This window comes from Pipistrellus hanaki, assembly GCF_964339955.1.
Source record: "Pipistrellus hanaki genome assembly, chromosome: 3".
In the NCBI taxonomy this organism is placed as follows: domain Eukaryota; kingdom Metazoa; phylum Chordata; class Mammalia; order Chiroptera; family Vespertilionidae; genus Pipistrellus; species Pipistrellus hanaki.
This window is the reverse complement of record NC_140505.1, coordinates 104,801,356-104,825,143: the sequence shown is the minus strand read 5'-3', so window position 1 is coordinate 104,825,143 and position 23,788 is coordinate 104,801,356. Positions and strand designations below refer to the sequence as shown.

The 23,788-nt window shown below is 38.8% G+C and overlaps 1 protein-coding gene across 1 annotated transcript in view; it reads left to right on the top strand.

The window, feature by feature from the left end:
- ADIPOR2 (adiponectin receptor 2) overlaps positions 1–23,788 on the top strand; it is a 51,574-nt gene that overhangs the window by 3,907 nt on the left and 23,879 nt on the right. Inside the window, exon 2 of the mRNA XM_084878802.1 lies at positions 15,364–15,619. Coding sequence (XP_084734928.1) covers positions 15,449–15,619 — 171 coding nt within the window. The 5' untranslated portion in view covers positions 15,364–15,448. The remainder of the gene's footprint in view (positions 1–15,363; positions 15,620–23,788) is intronic.

The following is a 23,788-nucleotide window of genomic DNA, read 5'->3' as shown; positions in this document are numbered from 1 at the left end:
CAATTGAACTACCTGACCAGGGCAATACTTTATTTTTTTTAGAGTAGTTTTAGATTTACAGAAATTTATGCAGCTAGTACAGAAAGTTCCCATTGTCCATCCCCCATTTTTTGTTGTTGATAGTATTTTGCATAATGTGACATATCTATAATAATAAAAGTATAATATGTAAATCGACTGAATAGCCGAACAGCAGAATGACCGTCTGGACGACTATGCTGTGATGCATACTGGCGCCAGGCCAGCTAGCCAAGGCGGGTGCGATGTGATTGTTTGGGGGGTGGGGCTGGTGCCTTGCTATTGCCCTATGATTGTCCCACAGAGGGAGGCCCAGGCCACCGTCTGGTGGGCTGCTGTGGGTGGGTGAGGCCTCCCTCTGTGGAGCCATCAGTCATGGCCAGGTGGGAGGGGCCTATTGCTTTGGGGTGATGGATTGTGGGGTTCCAGGATTGTGAGAGGGCGCAGGCCAGGCTGAAGGACTCCTCCCCACCCCACAAGTGCATGAATTTTGTGCACTAGGCCTCTAGTTTGTTATAATTGATGAACCAATATTGTTGCATTGCTATTAAATAAAATGTAGTTTATATTAGGCTTATTTTTGTGTTGCAGAGTTGTTTTTTAAAGAGTGGAATCAAACCAGTCATTGTTTAGCAGTGTGCTTTTTAGGTGGTTTTCAAAATAATTGTGCTTCTCATCTTTTTGATGCAAATAAACTTTCTTGATTCACTAATTTGCAGATTAATCACATATACTTAGCATTCTCCTTGGAGAGAGGAAAACTTGAGAGTTACTTTATTCCTTTTCTCTGCAAAAGTTTATCTTGTAGTGCCAACTGCTTTTCTCTGAAGTAATGCTGATTATTTTTTGACTTAACATTCTGGCTCTTCCATGAAGCTGTTCAGTTTCTTGGAGATTTCTTGTTCATAGGAAGAATGTTGCACATAAACCCATTTACCCACAGTCTTCCTCCTCAATGACACTAGTACTTCCTCAGCCATCTTTATCGTTCTCAGCAATCTGTTCCTCTTCCTTTTCCTCAACTTCCAGAACTTATGTTCCTGGAATGTAATCTCTAGCAGCTAATTGTTCATATTCTTATGCTCTTGATTTTTTTCATGGTCTTTGTAGCCTTATCCCAGAATTTCTTCTGCAACATCTGAGGATTTAGTGTTTGGATGAACCGGATCAGTTCTAGCAGACATCATCACATTCTTATCTTTGTTTGTTTTAGGTCTTGAAGAAATTTTTAAGCCATTAAGCTGTTATTTTTCATAGCAGTGATTCCTACAGCCATGACTTCCCCAGAATTCTTGTCTATACTAAAATAGGAGGCCACAGTCATGAGCAGTGATTGAGTGATCTTTGGGACTGCCAGGCGATGAGATGTTTGTGCAGCAAACAGATCTTGTTGTTTCCCTTTGGTTTGGTGCCATTGCAGAAATTTTTGCATAAGAGGATGGAAGCTTGAAAAAGCTCATGACTTCCCACCATTCTTCTCTCTATTTAAAAGGCTAATATGTAAAGTGTCCCCTCGGGAGTTTGAGTGGGAGACCAGGAGTTCAATTACTTGATATGACATGCGCTGACCATGAGGGGGGCAGCGCAGAAAGAAGGCTCCTGCCTGTAGTCAGCTGCCAGGGAAGGAAGGCCCCAGCCAGCAGCTGGAAGGCCCTGATTGGCCCTGATTGCTGGCCAGGCCTAGGGACCCTACCCGTGCATGAATTTTGGGCACCAGGTCTCCAGTCTGGTTGTAAAGTTCATGAGCATCATCCTCACTTCAACTGTCTTGTTAAGACTTATAGCCACTTTAGCATTTTTTTTTTTCTTCAAAATCTTGGAGATTATGAATCAAATGGAAAACTGAAAAGTTAAACGCCTCCCCCCCCCCCCCCCTTTTTTTTTTTTCTGAAGCACTTTAAAAACCTTTCACCCTCTTCTTGTGTTTGGAGTCTTTCTTCCCTGTGGCATATGGCACTAGAATCTTTCTTTAGGAAGAAAGATGAGCAAGAGTAACAGGCAACAACTAATATCTTGGTAACCTTAGAGAAGCATGCAGTTGTGATAACGTGGCATTTTTGGCATCATTTCTTCTGTAGAGTTCACTTACCGCTTCCAGAAGATATCTTGGAGTGCAGTTACATTGCTGCTTATTGATATGTGTACTTGAAATTCTGTGATACTATATTTACTTTTTTTCTTGTATTTTGTGCTTGTATTTTCACCAGTACAAAAATGAGTATATAAAATCTTAGGTGCTTCTCTGGCAATGTAGAAGTACAAAGAAGAGCTCTAGCAAACAGTTTGATTAGATTCTTCTCAGTGACATCAAAGCTTTGCAAAATGTTATTGAAAGATTAGATTCAAGACAGTGTAATTGTAGGAGAGCAGATCTTTCAGCTTTTGAGGAAAGTTATAGATGTTCTGGGCAACAGTGACCAATCTGTGCCATAAACATCACCAGCTTTGCCAGTACTTTGCAAAGTGTATTTGGTTGCAATTAAAAATCTCCATATTGGATTTATAGTGAGCTAAATGTAGTATTGTAGAAACTCCTCAGTGTAGGCGAAAGGGTCCACTTTTTTAGTTCTATAACTACTGCAGGTTACTGGGAAGCCTATATTTGTTTCTGCGGGGCTATTGGCTGCATATTGGCTCACAGTGAGCAGTTCTCAGGAAACCGCACCACCGACACCCGCCCTTCTCAGGCTGTGGCTTGGAATCCTGCTTCCGGGTGTGGGGAAACAGCCCTTGGCAGCTCAGCAGCTTATACCATCTTGGCTCATAGTAGTGTGCTTTAAAAAATAATTTTCATGGGTAGCTTTCCAGGTCAATACATTTGCTGGGTATTTAGATTGTTTAAGTTTATTGTAAATTGTACATGTGCCTTGTATGTACAGTTGTCTCATGCTAATGACTGTCTCTGTTTTTTAAACAATAATGGCAAGAATTATTAGAGTGAAAAACAATAGATAAACTTTTGAAAGAGGCAGAGTGGATAGGCTAGAGGGTTGAAGCTGCTGCTAATGACTCATTAGGGTAACTTTCTGAGTCTAATTACTGTTTGAAGGAAATATGTTTTTCATTTTTATGTATATTACCAGACTGCCATCAGAAAGGCCTTAGCAATGTAAACTTACCAAAAATGTGGGCATGGGTGAGGTTCTTGCATCTCTATGCCATTGCCATGATTTTTTATTTATTTATTTATTTATTTATTTATTTATTATTATTATTTTTAAAAAATGTATTTTATTGATTTTTCACAGATAGGAAGAGAGAGGGTATTGCCATGATTAAAAACAAAACAAAACAAAACAAAAACTTTATCCAGCCGAAACCGGTTTGGTTCAATGGTAGAGCATCGGTCTGCGGACTGAGGGGTCCCAGGTTCGATTCCGGTCAAGGGCCTGTGCGTTGGTTGCGGGCACATCCCCCGGTGGGGTGTGTGCAAGAGGCAGCTGGTCGACGTTTCTCTCTCATCGATGTTTCTGGCTCTCTATCTCTCTCCCTTCCTTTCTGTAAAGGATCAATAAAATATATTTAAAGAAAAAAAACTTTATCCAATTGGCAATGTATTCCATTTATCTTACTGGGAGATATGATTTAGACTTACTTTAGTGGCGCTTACATTCTGTAGTTGTTCTGAGTACTCCATTAAAGAGAGCTGTTCACTTGTTTAGATTCTCTACCTGGCTTTGAAAGCAGCATGATTTTCTCTCCCTTGTTAAAAGAATCTGGGTGACTTCCCAGTAGGCTTTATATTTCTTGAGAGTAAGGAGTATATAGCTTTCTTCATAGCAAATAGCAACCCAGGTTTATATGAATAAATGTCCTTTTTAAAACCTAAATTGGATCATGTTCTTTTGGGATTACTAATGAGTAAAGTATTGTAACTTTGTTAAGAAATAACCTTTTCAAAGTCTTTGTGAAATTACAGTACAAAATTGTCATCTTGGTGTATATTCTCCAGCTCATTCTTTATTTCTAAATGAGAAACATTGATTTACTATTTCACTTGTCTGCTCATTCATTGGTTGGTTCTTGAATGTGCCCTGACTGGGAACTGAAACCAGTCTTGGCATGTCAATGCTCTAACCAACTGAGCTACCTGGCCAGAGCAATTTCACTATATATATAATCTATATGTATATTGTTAATCCTCACCAGAGGATATTTTTCCATTGATTTTTTTTTTTTTTAAGAGAGTGAAAAGGGGGGAGGGAGAGAAATAGAGAGAGAAAGAGAGAGAGATAGAGAGAGAGAGACAGGCACATGGATGTGAAAGAGAAACATTGATCAGTTGCCTCCTGTATTTGCCCGGACCTGTGATTGAGCTCACAACCTGGTATGTGCCCTAAATGGGAATCTAATCCGTACCCTTTTGGTGCATGGGCTGATTGATACTCCAACCAACTGAGCCACACTGGCTACCATGCAATCTACCCTATTTAATAAATACTTTTGGTATTCAGTTTTGAAAGTTAAGGAATGGATTAAATATGGTATTTATTTCATGGAACCCATGGTTTTGAATTTTCTGTTTTGGAGTATACCTTGTGGTAGAGGGGATATATGCTGGCTAAGTGATATTATAGTTTGTCTTAATTTTATATTGTAAGTTCTGACAGTATGAAAAGGGAAGCTAAATTGTGGGAACTGCCAAAATATCTTTAGGCATGGGGAAAATACCTGTGAGAAAGGACAGTAAGTTTTTTAATGGATGACCACAGACAAATATAATTGTCTTTATAGCTTGCTTAACAGTGTTACATACCATTGGATACTGAATTTTCCACAATACCCGTGCACTGGAAAACAAAGCATACAAAGAGTATGTATGGGCTTGAAGAGACAAAAATAATTAGCTTATTAAAATTTGGCCATCTAGATCTTTTCTTTTGTATTTTGTTTTTGGAGTATATTAGCATATTCACTTTAATACTATACGTATGTCCTTAAAATTTACTTTAGTGAACATGTATTCATAGTTGTATCTACACACCCATTCCTTTGGTCAGGGAACAAGTATTGGCAGTGAAAACTTTTTAGCATTGTAGAACTGAAGGGTTACTTTTTATTTTCTTGGAATTTATTTATATTCTATTTCATTCCAGAAAGAATTTCTAGTTACTTAAAAAATCCAGAAGTGTAATAAAATATATATTAAAAAAAAAAAAGGAGGAGGAAACATTTTGTTTCCAAGTGGCAGCATAGTTCAATGACTAAGAATAAAATTTGGATTTGGATTTGAATTTTCTTGGCAGTAAAGGGAAAAATGGAAATATAGTAAAACACATAGCACTAAACTGGAAAGAGGAATAGAACCAGTTTTCCAGGGGTAAATCTTGTCATATTTTAAGGAAATATTTAAAATGGACATTATGTAAAAGCTGTTTTTGTTATTGACTAGAGGTTCTGGTTAAAAAAAGGTAATGACTAATCAACATTTTAAATCAAAAAAATTAATTTTGTATGGTGGTTGGTTTGGATTTAGGATGCAGATGTGTTTTATTTCCTTAAAATACTTCAAACATATATAGAACACAGAGTCAATATAATTAATATCCATATATCCATACAGCTATGTCAAATCTTAATGTTTTCCCATACTTCCCATTTTTTAAAGAAAAAATGGAAAGAAAACATACAGTTGAAGCATCTTCCTCGATTATATTTTACTTCTCAGAAGTAACAGTTATCCTGAATGGTGTTCGTGTTGATCATTCCTATTGCCTGTTTTTATGTAATTATTTCATAAGGAACATATTTATAAGCAGGTCATAATATTGTTTTGCATATTTAGAACTTTATGTAGACACTTTTCTGCCTATTCTATAACTTATTTTTTTTATGAAACATGTTTTTTTAGTTTCGTAGGAAGTTGATATTTTATTAATAGTTTGACCCACAAAAATAGCTGTTTTCATGTGGTTCAACCTGATGATAGCATCACATTTATTTGCTGTATAATCATATTATTAGAAAACCAGTTTAAATTTATTTTCATGTGATAAGTGTGAAAGTTGTTTATTGTTTTTCATGTTTTAAAAACAACGCTACTGTTAAAATTCTAGATAGGAAAGTATCAGGTTGTACTACAGGTAATAAGGATATATGTTTTGTGAAATTTTCACAGCAGAAAGCTTTTTGGAAATAAAATGTTTATTGAACCAAATATTAGTTGGAAAAAGACAGGTCCTGCGATGTGCAATCTAAACCATCAGCAGCAGGAGCTAGATAAAGAAGGTAACATGTTCTTTGTCTTGGAGTAGATGGCCTCTTTTAAATACAGGGATGGGCAAAAGCAGGTTTATAGTTAATTCAATGCACATATTTAAGATCTTGGGCAAGTTTTTCAAACTGCATGTTGGGAGCCATTAATGGGTTGGGAAATCAGGTTCGGAATTCAAATAAAATGGAAAAGTATCAGGTTGTATTGCAGGCACTAAGGATAATGTTTTGTGCAGAGTGTGTGTGTGTGTGTGCGTGCGCGCGTGTTTGTGCATACGCGCGTGCGTGTGTGCGTGCAAAATTTGAAATTAGTCCTCTAAGGTAAATTACTTAGAAGTGGAATTATTGGGATGGAGGTTATGGAGAAATTGCCAAATTGCTCTCTAAAATTGTCCTATTTTTCTTTTTTCTCATTAAAATGTGAGAATTTGCTCTTTCCAAATTCTTATTCATGGCACGGTCAGATTTTTTTTTTTTTTACATGTTTACAAATCAGATAATTGTGAAATGATATCAAATTGTCTAATTTTTAAAAATTAATTATGAGATTGAGCATGTTTTCAAATGTTGTGTAACTATTCAGTTTTTCTTGAATGGCTATTCTCTCTTTCTCCCCTCCCAATTGGGTTGTCCTTTAAATGGATTTTAGGAGTTTTATATTCTGGTTATGTCTGCAAAGTGAATTGCAAATATCTTCTCCTAGTCTCTATGGCTTATTTGTTAATTTTTTCATATTTCTTTCTAAAAGTTTTAGATTTTTTTTTTTTTTTTTTTTTTTTTTTTTTTTTACATTTAAGTCTTGATTCTGACTGATTTTTTTTGGTATATGATGTGAAGCAAGGATCTAATTTAATTTAAAAATATAATTTTATTGATTTCAGAAAGGAGAGGGAGAGATAGATAGAAACATCAGTGAGGAGAGAGAATCATTGATCAGCTACCTCTTGCCTGTCCCACACTGGGGATGAAGCCCGCAATCAGGGCATGTGCTCTGACCAGGAATCGAACTGTGATCTCCTGGTTAATAGGTAGATACTCAACCACTGAGCCTTACGGCCAGGCAAATTAAACTTTTAAATGTTTTTTTTGTATTTCTGTTAATATTTAATACTTTTGTTAGTTAATATTAATAATGTCTGTTAATATTTAATATTTAATATTTGTTTTTATATGCCTATCCATGTAAATTGTTGTAAAACTTTTAAGTAGTTTCAGTTCAGTATCCTAACAGCCTTTTTTTTAAAAAAAATCTTCACTGGAGGATATACTTCCATTGATTTTTTTTTTTAAGAGAGAATGGAAGGGTGGGAGGAAGTGGGGAGGGAGAGAAAGAGAGAAAGAAACATCGATGTGTGAGATACATCCATTGGTTGCCTCCCAACACACACTAACCCAGACCAGGATCGAGCCTGAACCATGTGCATGCCCTTGACCAGGAACCGAACCGGAGACCCTTTTATTATGCAGGGCAGTGCTCTAACCACCGCAAAACTGGCTAGGACAGCCTTTTTTCCTTTCATCAGACTGCTTCACTTGTTCAAGTTTGTGACTTCTGGGCCAGAGTAATGTGATTGGTTGATTATTTGATCCAGAACTGGAACCCAGAATGTAGAGCATACAGAAGGTGGGCAAAGATACATTTACAGTTGTGAGTATGAGAAACACAGAGTTTTTTCTTGCATTATATATTTTTGCATATGAACAACTGTAAACCTACTTTTGCCTACTCCTGTACAGTGGAACCTTGGTTCTTGAACTTAATTCATTACAGAAGGCTGTTCGAATAGCGATTTGTTAAAAAACAATCATTTTTTCCCATTAGAAGTAATGTAAGTTGAATTAATCTGTTTCAGATCCCCAAATTATTCCGTTTTAATTTTTTTTTATATAGGTCATGTCTAATGTACTGTTTAATCTATGAATAAATGCTTCTTCTCTTAAATTTATCCAACCACCCACTACTAGCTTTAAATGAATCACTTTGAACACTTGGTCCACAGGTGTCTTTTAGGTCAGTAAGCCGCATCTTTGTTTGCTCATATATCACTGCCTGGGAAATGGCTGTCACTGGCTAACTGCTTTTCATCTAAACCAACGACAGTTTTTCTACCTCTTCAGTAGTCTGTGATCATTATTTCTTTCACTCCCTTAGCAACATTAGCACTAAAGATTATAACTATTTACACATTATATCACAGTTTAGCTGATCCTGATATATTGATGGCTTCTTTTATGTTTTAAAATCGTGCTAATTGTTGATTTAGGGCAACAAAAGCATTTTCTTGTTTGTTGCCAGAGAGATCCTTTTTGTCATGCTGAGGTATCAGCTTGAAAGGGTTGTCAGTTTGAAAACCAAAGTTTGGTTTCACAACCCAGACATTTTTGCCTGTGAACAAGTTGGCCTAGAACTGAATTGTTTGAAATGGGAGATGTTGGAACAAGAGGTTTGATTGTGTTTTGTAGACCTCACCCAAATGTCATTTCTCTCAGTCACTTTTTAAATTGAATCTGGCTTGCAAACAGTTTGAGGGTATATTTTTATGAGGAAAAAAAGATTGCTGTTTTGTTGCTTTTTTTTGTTTTGTTTTTGTTTTTGTTTTGCATTGATGGTTAATATCCACAGACGTTGAAAACTAAATACGCATGTATTGGATTGACATTTTGATAGTTGAAACTTCAGAATAATTGTATTTAGTTGTCCAGTTGCTATTGTCATATATATGTCCGGATGTTTGAAACTTTTAAAAAATATATTTTTATTGATTTCAGAGAGAAAGGGAGAGGGAGAGAGAGATAGAAACATCAGTGATGAGAATCATTGATCTGCTGCCTCCTGCATGCCCCTGCTGTGAATGGAGCCCGCTGGGCATGTGCCCTGGCCAGGAATTGAAACTGTGACCTCCTGGTTCATAGGTCAGTGCTCAACCACTGAGCTATGCCAGCCAGGCAAGACTTTTAATTGTGAATTTAGGAGAATTATGTATGTAAGCTTGAGCCTTAACTGTCTGAAATGTTTGTTAGAAATTGCTATAAATCATTTAGTTTAAGAATGAAAACTTTGCCCTGTCCAGTGTGGCTCAATTAGTTTGGCGTCATCCCGAACACTGAAAGAGTGCTGAGTCAATTCTCGGTCAGGGCACAGCCCGGGTAGTTGGCTTCCATCCCTGGTAGGAGGCACGCAGGGAGCAGCTGATTGATGTTTTGCTCTCACATTGATGTTTCTCTCTCTTCTCTCTTTAAAATACATAATAAAAGTATTTAGAAAAAAGAATGAAGACTATTTTTCTTCCCACTTGAAAGGGTTTCTTATTGCATTTTTAATCTGAGAAGAGTTTCTGTGAGGCCTGTAGATACATATTCTAGGTTTTTCTTTTTCTTTTTTTCTTTTTTCCTATTTCTGTCATATTGGCAGTTAAAAGAAGGCCTTGTGCTTTCGTAAAAGAGAGCAATATTGAGAAAGATTGTAGATGGAAGCTTTATTCTAGATTTCTGATTGTGATATTGAAAAGGGAACTATTTCCTTAAAGTCTCCTTCTGTAACATTATAAAAAAAAGACACACAAAAGTAAGCTTGTATTCTAGTGTTACAGAATTTACCAGGTGACCGAAAAGAAAAAAATATGCAGGAGTACCGGAGGCACAGGACAAAACCATTTATTTCCAGTCATTTCACATGTACCAGTACAGTGACCCAGGGGAGTCTGTTTCTCTCCAAACCCCGAGCCCCCCCAATATGGAGGAAGCTTTCCCTTTATAACCCTTTAGTTTCTTTGTTGCCCAAATATGGACCATACTTGTGGACCTTTTGCAGGCTTTGCAAAAAGCCCTATGTACTGGGATGGGGGCAGTGGGACCCATATCTCAAGGCCTGGCCTGGTGCCAGCACTAATAACTCCATCTGGGGATGATTTATGGCTTCTCTAAAATGGGAGTAGTATTTTGGGTAAACAGATCTTTAAAAAAAAAAAAAAAAAAATATATATATATATATATATATATATATATATATTATTGATTTTTTTTTTATAGAGATGAAGGGAGAGGGACAGAGAGTTAGAAACATCTATGAGAGAGAAACATCGATCAACTGCCTCTTGCACACCCCCCACTGGGGATATACTCGCAACCAAGGTACATGCCCTTGACTGGAATTGAACCTGGGACCCTTCAGTCCGCAGGCCAGTGCTCTATCCACTGAGCCAAACCGGTTGGAGCATAAACAGATCTTGCAGGACCAGATAATTAAAGGGGCAGTAACTAGATTCAGATTGCTAGCCTCCCAAAATGTCTCATTTTCCCCATCACAACAACAGCAGTTGACAACCTTTCAGACCTCATGACCACCAATGGTCCTTGGACCACCCTTTGGTGACCGCTGTTCTAGAGGATGTTATACAGGATGAGATAGGACCCTGAATGGTTGTTACTTACTTATGAGACGGATTCTTTACCAAAGTAGGGTTTTGATTTTGCCTCAGAGGTTCACTCTACAGGTCAGGTATTTTACCTGGACAGATTTTACTTATGAAATAGTTGGATCAATAGTGTGGTTATATGGTATTATATTACAGACTAGAGGCCTGGTGCATGAAAATTCATGCACTGGAGGAGGGTCCCTCAGCCCAGTCTGCCCACTCTCAGTCTGGGAGCCCTCAGGGACGGGAGGTGACCCGGCAATCAGGGGAAGGTAATGCCCCCATCACATCTCTCCGGCTGCCACTCAGGCGGCGTTGGGCAGCTGGGCAGCTGGGTAGCTGCCATCCAAGGCTTGCCTGTGCCTTGGGCGTTGGCTGGGCAGCTGCCATCTGAGGCTTGCCTATGCCTCAGGCTGGCCCTGGGCAGCTAGGCAGCTGCCATCCAAGGCTTGCCTGTGCCTCAGGCCAGCCCTGGGCGACTGAGGGGAGTGGGGGACTCTAGAGGCAGATGCGTGGAGTGGCTGGGCCCACCTGGGGGCGGGTCCGACCATGCCATGGACCTGCCGCTCGGCGGGGCTGAGGGGTCTAGGTGCCGCCATCTTGTTGCTGTGGGCGCCACCATTTTTGAGAGGTTATGACTGTCAATTGGCATATTCCCTCTTTATTAGATAGGATGACTTATTAAATTTAATTACTTTTTTCCAAATATAAGCAAAAGTTTATTTAAAAAGGTCAAAGAAGTAGAAGAAAGGGGCTGTAGAAGAAATGGGTTCAGGAAATAAGTTAGATGCAAAAAAAAAAAAAAAAAAAAAAAAAAGGCCCTTGGAGCTTAGGAGAAAAGGAGGATGGTCAGTGGTTGGCAAACTGTGGCTTGTGAGCCACATGTAGCTTGTGAGCCGTGGTTTGCAGCTCTGTTGACTAATGAGTTTGCCCACCACTGCCTTAGGGAAAAACACTTAAAAAACATTTTAATAATGTACTAATGTATTTAACCAGAACTCCAAACTTCTGTGTAAGGGTAATGCCTTATGCAGTGTTCGGCAAACTCATTAGTCAACAGAGCCGCAGTTTGCCGACCACTGGTCTAGACCATTGTCTTTTCCAATATGGGGAAGAAGAGAGGGAATGGGAAGGCTAGAGTGTGCTCCAGAAAGGGAGAGCACCTATTTGCATATTTTACATATTTTGGTTCAGTGTATAACAATTTATATATCCTGGACTTCTCAAGATTTCTCTGACTATAACACTCAGGACTGTTGTTCTTGTAATATACATATGCATTTTTATGTACTATTTTTCATTTCAGGGTTACTATAGATCTGGGAAATGGAAATCACCATTTGTAGTATGGCTATAAGAGTTGGATAAATATTTTTATTTTATTTTAAAATTTTTATTTTGACTTTTGAGAGAGAGAGAGAGAAAGAGAAAGGTTTGTTGTTCCACTTATTTATGCATTCATTGGTTGATTCTTATATATGCTGTGACTGGGTGGGGATTGAATTCACAACCGTGATGCATCTGGACAACAGAGCTATCTGGCCAGGACCAAGACTTTTCCTTTAAAAGTGTTTTTTTTAGCACTTACTATGACCAGTGGCTATAATGCCCTATTGTGTCTTCAATGAAGCTCTCTAAGTATGGTCTTTGGAATTAGAGATACAGATTTGACTTCAGGATCTTTTACTTAAGTTTGTCTTTGATGAGACTTGATCTCTAGTCTTAGTTTCTTTATCTGAAAAATGAGACCCCTTTTCATGAGGATTGTTGGAGAATTAAATGAGATGGTTTAAAAGGCCAACTACTTGGCCTGGTTCAAAGTTGGCTTCAGTAAGTGTTAAGTAGCAGTTTACCTCCCTTGAAAGAGATAACATGACTAGGAAAAAAGGAACCACTTAACTTTTGTGGGAGGTAGTGTTGTGTAATTAGAGAGGGCCCAAGCCGGGCAGTTCTTATTTTTCTCTACTTTCTAATTTGTGTAACCATGGGGAAATTATCTAGACAGTCTCACCCTTAGTTTTCTTATTTGTAACTAAAGATAATGCTATCTATGTAACAGGCAAGGTTTTAAAGTTGAAGGAGAAAACTATAAAAGCTTACCTATCTGGCACATGGTAGCAGCTAAAATTAGCCTCTAAATTTTTTTTTTTTTGTAGTAATAAATAATATTATGCTCTGAAGTTGGTCTCAAGAAGGAGTTTTGGTTGGAGAAACCAGAATGGTTATGAATTAGTTTGTTTATTTTACTTTGAGAGAATAAAAATGAGGGAAAATTCATTGAAGGAAGACTCTTTTTAGGAGGCTACTATTATTTGGTCAAAGTAAAAATAATATGGTTGTTTAGCTCATGGATTTGTATTTTTCCAAAATTTTCAGGAATCTTGGATTAAATAAACTGGCATAATTTATTTTATTTTATTTATTTATTTATTTTTTTAAATGATATTTTTATTGATTTCAGACAGGAAGGGAGAGGAAGAAACATTAACGATGGGAGAGAACCATTGATTGGCTGCCTCCTGCATGTCCCAGAGTGGGAACTGAGCCCAAAACCTGGGCATGTGCCCTGAACGGGAATCGAATCATGACCTCCTAGTTCATAGGTTGATGCTCAACCACCGAGCCATGCCAGTTGGGTGGCTTCATTTACTTAGTATTTAAAATTAATTTTACTGAACTATAATTTATACATAACAAAATATATTCATTTTATTGTTCAGTTAGGTGAATTTTGATCATTTATATACTCAGGTAATCATCACCCCAATCAAAATACAGAATTTCTATTACCTCCCTCATTCCACTTTGCAGTCAATCCACTCACATCATTCTCCCATATATGACCCAAGGAAATGACAGATCTGCATAGTAGTTTAATTTTGCCTCTTAGAATTTCATATAAATGGAATTATACAGTATATATTCTTTAGCATATTGCTTATTTGATTCAATGTAATGTTTTTGAGGTTCATATGTGTTGCTATGCTTTTTTGTTTTATTTTGTTAATCCTCACAGCAGGATATTTTTTATTGATGTTTAGGGAGAGTAGAAGAGAGAGGGAAAGACTGAGAGAAACATCTATGTGAGAGAAACCTATTAATTGGTTGCCTCCTACATGAGCCCTGACCAGGGCCCGGGCCAGGGAGGAGCCTGCAACAACATATGTGCCCTTGATGGGAATTGAACTCAGGAACTTTCAGTCAGCAGACCAACGCTCTATCCACTGAGCCTCACTGGCTGGGGCATCTGTGTTATGTATACCAGCAATTTGTTTCTCTTTATTGCTGAGTAGTAGTCGTCATGGTAATGTTACACTACCATTTTATTCATTCGTCTGATGTTTGGGCTTCCAGTTTTGGGCTATTATTAAAGTTGTTATAAACATTCATGTACAATTGTGAAACAGATCTTCAATGTGGAAGATTGTCCTAAAAGAAAGTGTTTATTGAGTCATATGCTAGCCAGAAAATGGACCAGGTCTTGGGACATTCAGTCTAACCACTAGCAGTAGCAGTAGGTGGAGAAGATGAACATGTTCAATGTCATGGAGCTGACAGGACTCTTTTATACAAGGTTTGGGAAAGAAAGATCTAAGTGGTTTGTAAAGAATTTACATTGGCTGTAAATAAGGGGTAGTTGGGGAAAGGTGAAGTGTAGGCTGTTCTAGGATAGGTGCATAGTCTATGAGGAAGACCTATTTTCTACTTCTGGATTGGTTGTAGGCAATAGTCCTGAAATAAGTGGATGCTGTGTCATCTGGGGTTTGGCTTTTTTTTAAAAAAATATTTTTTATTTATTTTTATTTTTAAAAAATATATTTTATTGATTTTTTACAGAGAGGAAGGGAGAGGGATAGATAGCTAGAAACATAGATAAGAGAGAAACATCGACCAGCTGCCTCTTACACACCGCCTACTGGGGATGTGCCTGCAGCCAAGGTACATGCCCTTGATCGGAATCAAACCCGGAACCCTTGAGTCCACAGGCTGACGCTCTATCCACTGAGCTAATCTGGCTAAGGCTCTTTCTTTTTTTTTTTTCTTTTTTATTGTTAATTCTCACTCAAGGATATTTTTCCATTTGTTTTTAGAGTAGAAGGGAGGGGAAAGACAGAGAAACATCAGTGTGAGAGAGAGACACATTGATTGGTTGCCCCATATATACACCCTGACCAGGCCGGGGATTGAGCCTCCAACTGAGGTATGTGCCATTGGCCAGAATTGAACCCGGGACCCTTCAGTCTGCAGGCCCACATTCTTATCCACTGAGCCAGACTGGCTACAGCTGCTTTTTTCACATAAAAGTAGTTTTTGGCCCAGCCGGTTTGGATCAGTGGTTGTGTCAACCTATGAACAGTCATAGTTTGATTCCCAGTCAGGGCATATGCTGGGATTGTGTGCTCGATCTCCTTTGTAGGGAATGCAGGAGGCAACTGATCAGTGATTCTCTTCAGTGATGTTTCTATCTCTCTCCCTCTCCCTCCCTCTCTGAAATCAATTAAAAATATGTTAAAAAAAAAAATAAAGTAAAAGTGGATTTGGGCATTCTTTCCTGTCATCAAATACAGATTTTTAAAAAATACATTATTGTTTTATCATTATTAGTGATTGCTGAGTATTTCATTGTTTGAGCATATAATAATATAACCTGTTTCTTCTCCCAGCACTCGTTTAATGTGTTTAAAATATGTTAAATTTAAAATCTTCCTCTCTTTAGGGTCAACACACTATCCTGAGAGTTCACCCTCACAAGAAGAAGGACAGAAAGAAAGGTCTCTTTGTAAGAAAGCCTTGTGTATCCCATGAGCCAGACGGCGAAAAACGGATTGGAGTACATCAGGACTCCAGAGCCAGAAATACGGCTCAGAAAAGGACCCCAACTTGATGGTACAAGGAGAGGTGATAATGACAATCACCAAGGAGATTTGGAGCCTGTTATAGAGGCATCTGTTCTTTCTACCCATCATAAAAAAGTAAGTTGATATGTTAAGATGGTAAGATAAATTTACTAGAGTATAGCTGGAGAGAGGATGGGGTTTTGAAAAGGAACCTTGAGCACATTTGTAAGTTTTTATTTAGAGTCATTTAAAGTCTCTTACTAAATCAGGTACATATTACTTGATTTCATTGTTATGCACGGGGCCTTTTCTGTTAATCTTTAAATCATAATCTAATTTATCTTGTTTGGGAAAGGAAATGGATTGTGTAGTGCTTTAGTGATGACATTCTTGTTTATATTTTTGGAGAAATTTTGTTTGCATGCTAGAAATACTTCTACAGATATGGTTTATCTCTAGTGCATATCTTGGAAATCAGTAGAGTTCTGAAAAGAGAAGGCAGATCTTTCACTTCCCAGAGAAAAGAACAGATTTTAAATTATTCAAGCAACTATTCCTAGAAAGAACAAAGGTAGAAATATCTGTAAAGCATTAGAAAGTCATTGCTATGTGCTTTGGTACCTTGGAAATATGTAGCATGCATTCAATATTCTGGCTCTAGTATAGTGTTTCTCAAATTGTAGGTTGTCCCCATTAAGAGTTTATGAAATTAACTTCGGTAATAAAGGCAGTGTTTAAAAATTAAACAGAAAAATAGAATAAATATTGAGCTGCACATATACAGGAATATACATTTAAACAAACTGTTATTTGATGAAATTGTTTATATATATATATATCAGAGGGTGCTCAGCTTGGATGGGTGAGTCTCAGGGTGGAGCAGAAAGCATTGGTTTCCCGTCAGCCCTACCCTAATAGGCCTCTGTGTCTCAGTGTCCCATGGTATTTGCTGCAAGCACCTCTGAGAGAAAGCTGCCCTCGAGTTCCACCCTCTGCCAGACAGTCCAGTTTCTCCCCAAATGAGTCTGGCTCCCCAGAGTCTCGCTCGGAACTGGAGTTCAGTGGAGTCGGGAGCCTCCTGCTTGAGAAAGCCAGCCGCGCACTCAGTTGCCAGTCCTCTCCGTGCACATCTCAGTACCTCTGCCTCCTGCAGCTCCTCTGAGTCTCAGTGTGCTTTTCTCTTTCCTTCTAGTGGTAGAATTTCCACTCAGCCAGCCTTGTGGTTCTGATGTCTGTTTTGTCTTTTAGTTGTAGTTTTGAAATTTTTGTACGAGGCAGCAGTTTAGGTGTTTTCCTATGCCACCATCTTGGTTTCTCCAAAAAATGTATTTTTATTGATTTCAGAGAGTAAGGGAGAGGGAGAAAGCGAGATGGAAACATCAGTGATGAGAGAGAATCATTGATTGGCTGCCTCCTGCACACCCCTTACTGGGGATCCAACCCTCAACCTAAGCACGTGCCTTTGAACAGAATCGAACCCAGGATCCTTCAATCCACAAGCTGACGCTATATCCACTGAGCCAAACTGGCTATGTCTGTATGTCTTTATGTCGGTATCATACTGTTACCGAAGCTTTGTATAATGTTTTGAAGTAAGGACTTGTAATGCCTCTAGCTTTGTTATTCTTTCTCAGGTTTTTATGACTATTTGTGGTCCTTTTTCATTTCATATGAATTTTAAGATTTTTCTATGAGTGCGGTTATATTAAAGAAAGTGGCAATGAATAAACAGATATAGAAGAGGGTTGATCGGGTTATTTAACACAGGATTGGAAAGCCTATCATTTAGCCTTATAGAATAGGCGGGTTATTTAATTTCTCGGAAATTGTTTTTTCACATGTCATAGGTCAGTAGATGATGTATGTGTTCCTTTCCAGTTAAAAATAAGATTCTACATTTTTATCAATTTTTTTTTAATATATTTTATTGATTTTATACAGAGAGGAAGGGAGAGAGATAGAGAGTTAGAAACATCGATGAGAGAGAGTCATCGATCAGCTGCCTCTTGCACACCCCCTACTGGGGATATGCCCGCAACCAAGGTACATGCCCTTGACCGGAATCGAACCCAGGACCCTTCAGTCCCCAAGCCGACGCTCTATCCATTGAGCCAAACTGGTCCCGGCCTATCAATTTCTTGATATTAAGAAATTATGTTCTCAAAGTTTTTCAAAGATACACATTGAACTGTTCTGAAATATACTTATATCCAATTTAAAAAACTGATGTGATAAAGAAAGTAATACTTAAAGAAAGTAATACTTCTGCCAGCTTCTAGAAGTGACTGTGTAATTGAATGCTTAGTAAAGGCTGATCGAAAATAGAGAAGAGGAAAGAAGCAGGGCGTGTGTATAGGGCATTTCAAGTAACAGGAGTAGTGTGTTCAAGGTTCTCAGTCTGATAAGAACTTGGCCTATTTAAAAAGTGTGGTGAGTGGATGGGGGAGGATAGTAAGAGATGAAGTAAAAAAAAATATGTAGATAAGGACTCTTGTAAGCTGTGATTGGAAAAAGTGCCTTGGAGGCCATTGGAAGATTTTAAGCAGGGGAGTGATAAAATCTTATTTACGTTCTAAAAAATGTAATATTTGACTTTCATGGAAAGACATTATATTGGTACATTTTTTTGGTGGGGGGAGAGAAAATTATAGATGTGCTAGAAAGCTGCTACAGAAATTTGTGAAAATAGCTTAGTCTGGGTTGGTGGTGATAATTTAGTTGGCAAGAAGTGGATATATTAGAGCTGTGCTTGGAAGTAGAATTGATAGAATTTGCAAGTGTGATTGGATGTGATGGTTAAGGGAGAAGGAATTGACAAGAATGACTTGGATGCATGATATGAATCCAGTGGAGGCTCGGTTCTTAATTTCCATGGATTGGTACCTGAACTTAATTTTCTTGGAAGGCTGTTTGAGAAGTGATTTGTTTAAAAACGAAATCATTTTTTTCCCATTAGAAATAATGTAAATTCAATTAATCCATTCCAGACTCCAAATGATTCCCTGTTTTAACCTTTCTTCTTTCTTTTTGTTAATCCTCGCTCGAGGATATTTTTTCATTGATTTTTTTTTTAGGGAAAGAGGAAGAGAAAGGGAAAGACAGAGAGAAACATCGATGTGAGTGAAACACATTCGTTAGTTGCCCTCTGTATAAGCCCTGACCAGAACGCTGGCTGGGAAGTAGCCTGCAACCAAAGTATGTGCCTTGACTGGAACCAATGCTCTGTCCACTGAATCAAACAGACTAGGGCTTTTTAACTTACCTTTCTTATATACAGTACATGTCTTAGATACTGTTTAGGAGGTCATATGCAAATTGACCATCATACCCTCACAAGATGGCTGCCTACATCCAGGCCAGCAGGGGGGTTAGTGAGGAACGACCAAATGACTGAACAAGCAGGCTGTGTGGGGAGACCAGGCCTGCAGGGGAGGGCAGTTAGGGGCAATTGGGTCTGCAGGGGAGGGCAGTTAGGAGTGACCAGGCTGGCAAGGGAGGGAAGTTAGGGGTGACTGGGTGAACAGGGCAGGGCAATTGGGGGCTACCAGGCCTGCAGGGGAGGACAGTTAGGGGTGACCAGGCTGACAGGGGAGGGCAGTTAGGGTGACCATGTCTGCATGGGGAGGGCAGTTAGGGGCAATCAGGCCGGCAGGGGAGCAGTTAAGTGTCAATCAGGCTGACAGGAGTGTGGTTAGGGGCAATCAGGCAGGCAGGCAGGCAAGCAGGCAGGCGAGTGGTTGGGATCCAGCAGTCCTGGATTGTGAGAGGGATGTACGACTGCCAGTATGGCCTAAATTACTTAGGCTTCTATAGCATTATAACACATGTTCCATGAAGGCTGCAGGTCAAGTGTAATTGCTCTAGGTTGCCAGTCTCTTGCAGGTCAGCTCCATGTGTCTTTTCATTCTGGGACTCAGGCTGAGGGAGGCTTCTTGGGATATGTTCTCATGGCAGATTGCACTTAAAGTTTTTGCTCATATGTATATTATATCTGTTTACCTTCCATTGAGCAAAAACAGTCATGTGGCCAGATCTAAATACAACGGGATGGGAATTCTATTATTATTACTATTTGGGGAAGGAGTGTCACATTTTTTACATGAAATCCATTGGTGATTAGGGAGGCGGGAGAAAGCAAAGTGGGGGTGGGGGAGACCTCTGGGATTGGATAAAAAGTAAAATGATGGACACATACTTCTTTTAGGCAGGTGCAGGATAGTTAACAGCCAACAATTAACATGATAACAGTAACAATGAAGGAATTTATGGTCTCTGTTCTGCCACCAGGCACATTTGGTTGTGCTCCAAGGGGTCCAGAAAAGGGGAAGTTACAAGTTACCCAGATATTTAATAAGTATGTTATCTTAGATGCAAAATAATGGTAGACTCAGTAAAGATTGAAGTTGATCTTTGTCAGGGAAAATACTGGCCTAGGATATGACTACCTACTATAAACTGCTCTTAGTTAAAATTTTAATTTCAGACCAGCCTTTGTGTTAACTGCCATTCAGGCCTTCCCTGAGCTAGTCAGGTTAGCGTGTGTGTGTGTGTGTGTGTGTGTGTGTGTGTGTGTGTCCCATCCACAAGTGTCTGGAGACATTCTTGGTTGTTATAACTAGAGGAGTTGTGTTGCTAGCATCTAGTGTGTAGAGGCTAGGGATGCTGCTAAACATCTTCCAATATACAGATAGCACCCCCAATAAAGGATGATCTACCTGAATATGAATATGTCAGTAATGCCTACGTCAGTAGCAGCATATTGCCACAGCAGCATATCTATAACTGTTACACTTTTTAATAATAGAAGCATTGTTGCATTGTATTTTTTCAGATTTTCCAGTGCTGTCATTTTGTAAAACTCTAAGAGATTTCATCAAATCATAATCCACGTAAAGATTCATCTTAAGTTGTGCTGTGCACAGCCTGCAAGGTTGAGCACAGTGACCCTATTTGTCTACGCTGGGCCAGGTGCCTTTCTAGTGTTTGTAATATGCTGATTAATAAGATAGCCTGTATAGTGCAAGTGCAGAAGTGGAAAAGACACAGGCAATAAAACCCCGAAACACAAGCTACTAAGATAATTACAGACAGTGAGCGATAAGCTATGAGGGAAAAATATGCTAAGGTAATGGGGTAGTTAGTGATATTCCTTAAATTTTTTAAATTTTGTATTAAGAATTAATTATTTTATTATTTTATTGTTATTACTAGAGGCCCGGTGAATGAAATTTGTACATGGGTAGGGTCCCTAGGCCTGGCTGGCGATCAGAGCCTATCGGGGCTTCCGGCTGCCAGCCAGGGGTCTGCCTTCCCTGGCTGCCAGCTGCCTGCCAGTGTCTTCCTTCATTCTGTGCCGCCCCCTGGTGGTCAGTGATGTCATAGCAATTGACTGAACTAGGGATCTCCAAGTTGAACTCTCAAGGGGATACTTTGCATATTAGCCTTTGGGGTGTGTGTGTGTGTAATTATTTTGATAATTTTAATAAATTTATTTGAATCAAAATCATGGCAATTGCTGGGAAGCAAAGTCTCAGTGGATTGAGAAAATGCTCTGGAGAATAGCAGTTTTGTAGTTTGCTTTATACATTACAGTCAAAGGAAGAGGCCTAAGGATGGTTACATGAAATCCATTGGTGGTAGATTAAGGAGGCTGGAGAAAGAGGGGGTTTGGTGGAGTAATTTCTGTGATTGGCTAGGGACTAAAATGAAGAGACAAATACTTTTTTTAAGTTGGTGGCATAGGATATTTAATAATTAACATTTATAGCACATAGAGATGGTATGTGGGCCCTAAGGTAGCAATGAGCATAACCTTATGCTCTGGTGGGAGATTGTACCCTGAGGGGTCTGGGATAATAGGGAATTACTCCAACATTCCAAAGGTATGTTAGGTGCAAAAAAGACAAACAGGCTCAATTAAGGTAAAATTTGACCCTTGTTAAGGTAGATACCTACTTAGGACATGATTATTGGACATGACATGCTTTTAGTTAGGAAGTTTTAATTTCAGACCACCCTGTGTGGTTACTTCAGGTCTCTGAGTTTGTAAGGCCTGCCATGCATGCCTCCTGTGCTTGTCCAATTTAATATATCGCTCCCTTTTCGCCCATACTTGTCCCTTTTGGTCATAAATCAATTTAAAAGATGCATTGATGACCAACCTTTTAATTGGATAATGTATTCCTATGATGCTAGAAAGGCTCATCATTCCTAGGAAGTCTTAATGTCAGTGTTTGTCTTGCTGAACAGTGGACCATTGGAAATGGGGCAAGACTATAATCTTTGATGGAAGCCAAGGCCACATTTTTCTCAAAAGGGAAAAGCAGGTGCCCTAGCTGGTTTGGCTCAGTGGATATAGCGTCAGCCTGTGGACTGAAGGATTCCAGGTTCCCTTCTGGTCAAGGGCACATGTCCAGGTTGCAGGCTTAATCCCTAGTAGGGGGCATGCAGACAGCAGCCAAATGGTGATTCTCTCTCATCATTGGTATGTCTATTTCTCCCTATCTCTTCCTCTCTGAAATCAATAATTTTTTTTTTTTTTTTTTTTTTTTTAAAGGGAAAAGCCAGTAAATGGGAGGTAGTCAGCACTTCTGGGCCCTCATTAAAAACACTCTGGATCACTTCTAATTCTATAAGCTATCATGATCCAAGTTTTGTTGTCTGTTTCACTTTTTTGTATTTTGCATCTAATATAACATTTACTTATAGTTTGAGGGCACACCATACATCTCTTTAATTTTTATAGTCTGACCATGATATGGGTTCCCATTTACTGTGGTCCATCTATTTTCTATTGGAAGCACTCAAGTGCCCTTCATTTTTAATCTGATTCCTGCTAGTTGGCAATTGGGAACTGTAACCTTAATGTTTAATTTGGGACCAAGGCTGTAAGAACATAATGGTATAAATTACAATTATCAGGAGGACAGTAAGAGTTTCATAAGTAAATATCCTGTGCCCCAGCAGCAGTTATAGAAGGCCTTAAAATATTATAGTGACTTTAGATTCTATATGAATTAACTAGAGGCCCAATGCATGAAGTTTTGTGCAAGAATGAGCCTTCCTTCCCCTGGCTGCCGGCACAGCCTTCACTCCAGCCAGAGCTGCCTTTCTCCTCCGGCCCAGAGCTGCCTTCCCATGCTGCCCATAGGCCCCAACCAGCTGGGGTGGTGTGGAATGCAAGCGTCCCGCCCCGCCCCTGGCTGCTTGGCACCTGCATATGCAAATTAACCCACCATCTTTATTGGGTTAATTTGTATACCCACTCCTAATTGGCTGGTGGGTGTGACTGTAAATAGTCAATTAGCATGTTTCTCTTTCATTAGTGTAGATATACTTAGTAGTCCTTGAGGTATAGGGGTAAGCATGTTCCCATAATTGGGTTCTAGTGTTTATGCATAAAATTCCCTTTTCAGTATTTCTTTTCCATTAACCTTCTACATCTTCCCTGTTCTTCTTAGTTTTCTCTTTTTTACTCATTCAGAAATAACCAACTTATTAGGACAAACTACTACCTTTTAACTTTTACAATCCCACACACCCTGCCTGGCCAGTGTGGCTCAGTTGGTTGAGCATTATCCCATGCACCAAGAGGCCACCTGTTCAAAACTTGGTCAGGGCATATGACTGGTTTTCTGGTTCCATCCCTAGTATGGGACGGAGGCATGCAGGAGGCAGCCGATTGATGTCTCACTCTCATATCGATGTTTCTCTCTTTCCCACTCTCTAAAAATCAATAAAAATACATTAAAAAAAAAAAACCCTACAAAATCCTACACATACCTTTCCTTTCTTCTGCATTAATATTTTTTCTAAATTTCAAAAGAAAAACCATAGAAAGGGTATTAATACAACAGTTATCTTACACACCTTCAGCAGTTATTGACAGTTAAGGTATATATACAAAGTTTGAGAAAAGCCAACAAAAACAGATATAATTATTATATGACTAACATTACTAGCAGACATGTAAAGACAATCAAATAAATGGTGTTTTAAGTTCAACATTAATTTGTAGGTATTTAGGCCTTGTTGACATCCTGAGATAGCTATCTACGATGTCAGTGGCTTCTCATTCTTGAGGAGTCTTTGATAGGCAGATGACTTGGTTAGGCACCTGATAAGGTCCCTTCTTATGAGGTTGGAGAGAGTCTTTAATTGATGTCTTTTCCAATGGACAAAATCTGGTTGTAAGTCGTGGTCTTTGAAGTCTTTATTTCCCAAGTGCATGATATGAAATGAATCAGTTACTAAATTTATTAATTTCTTTAAGCTAGTTAATAATTATTCAGAATGTCTCTTTTT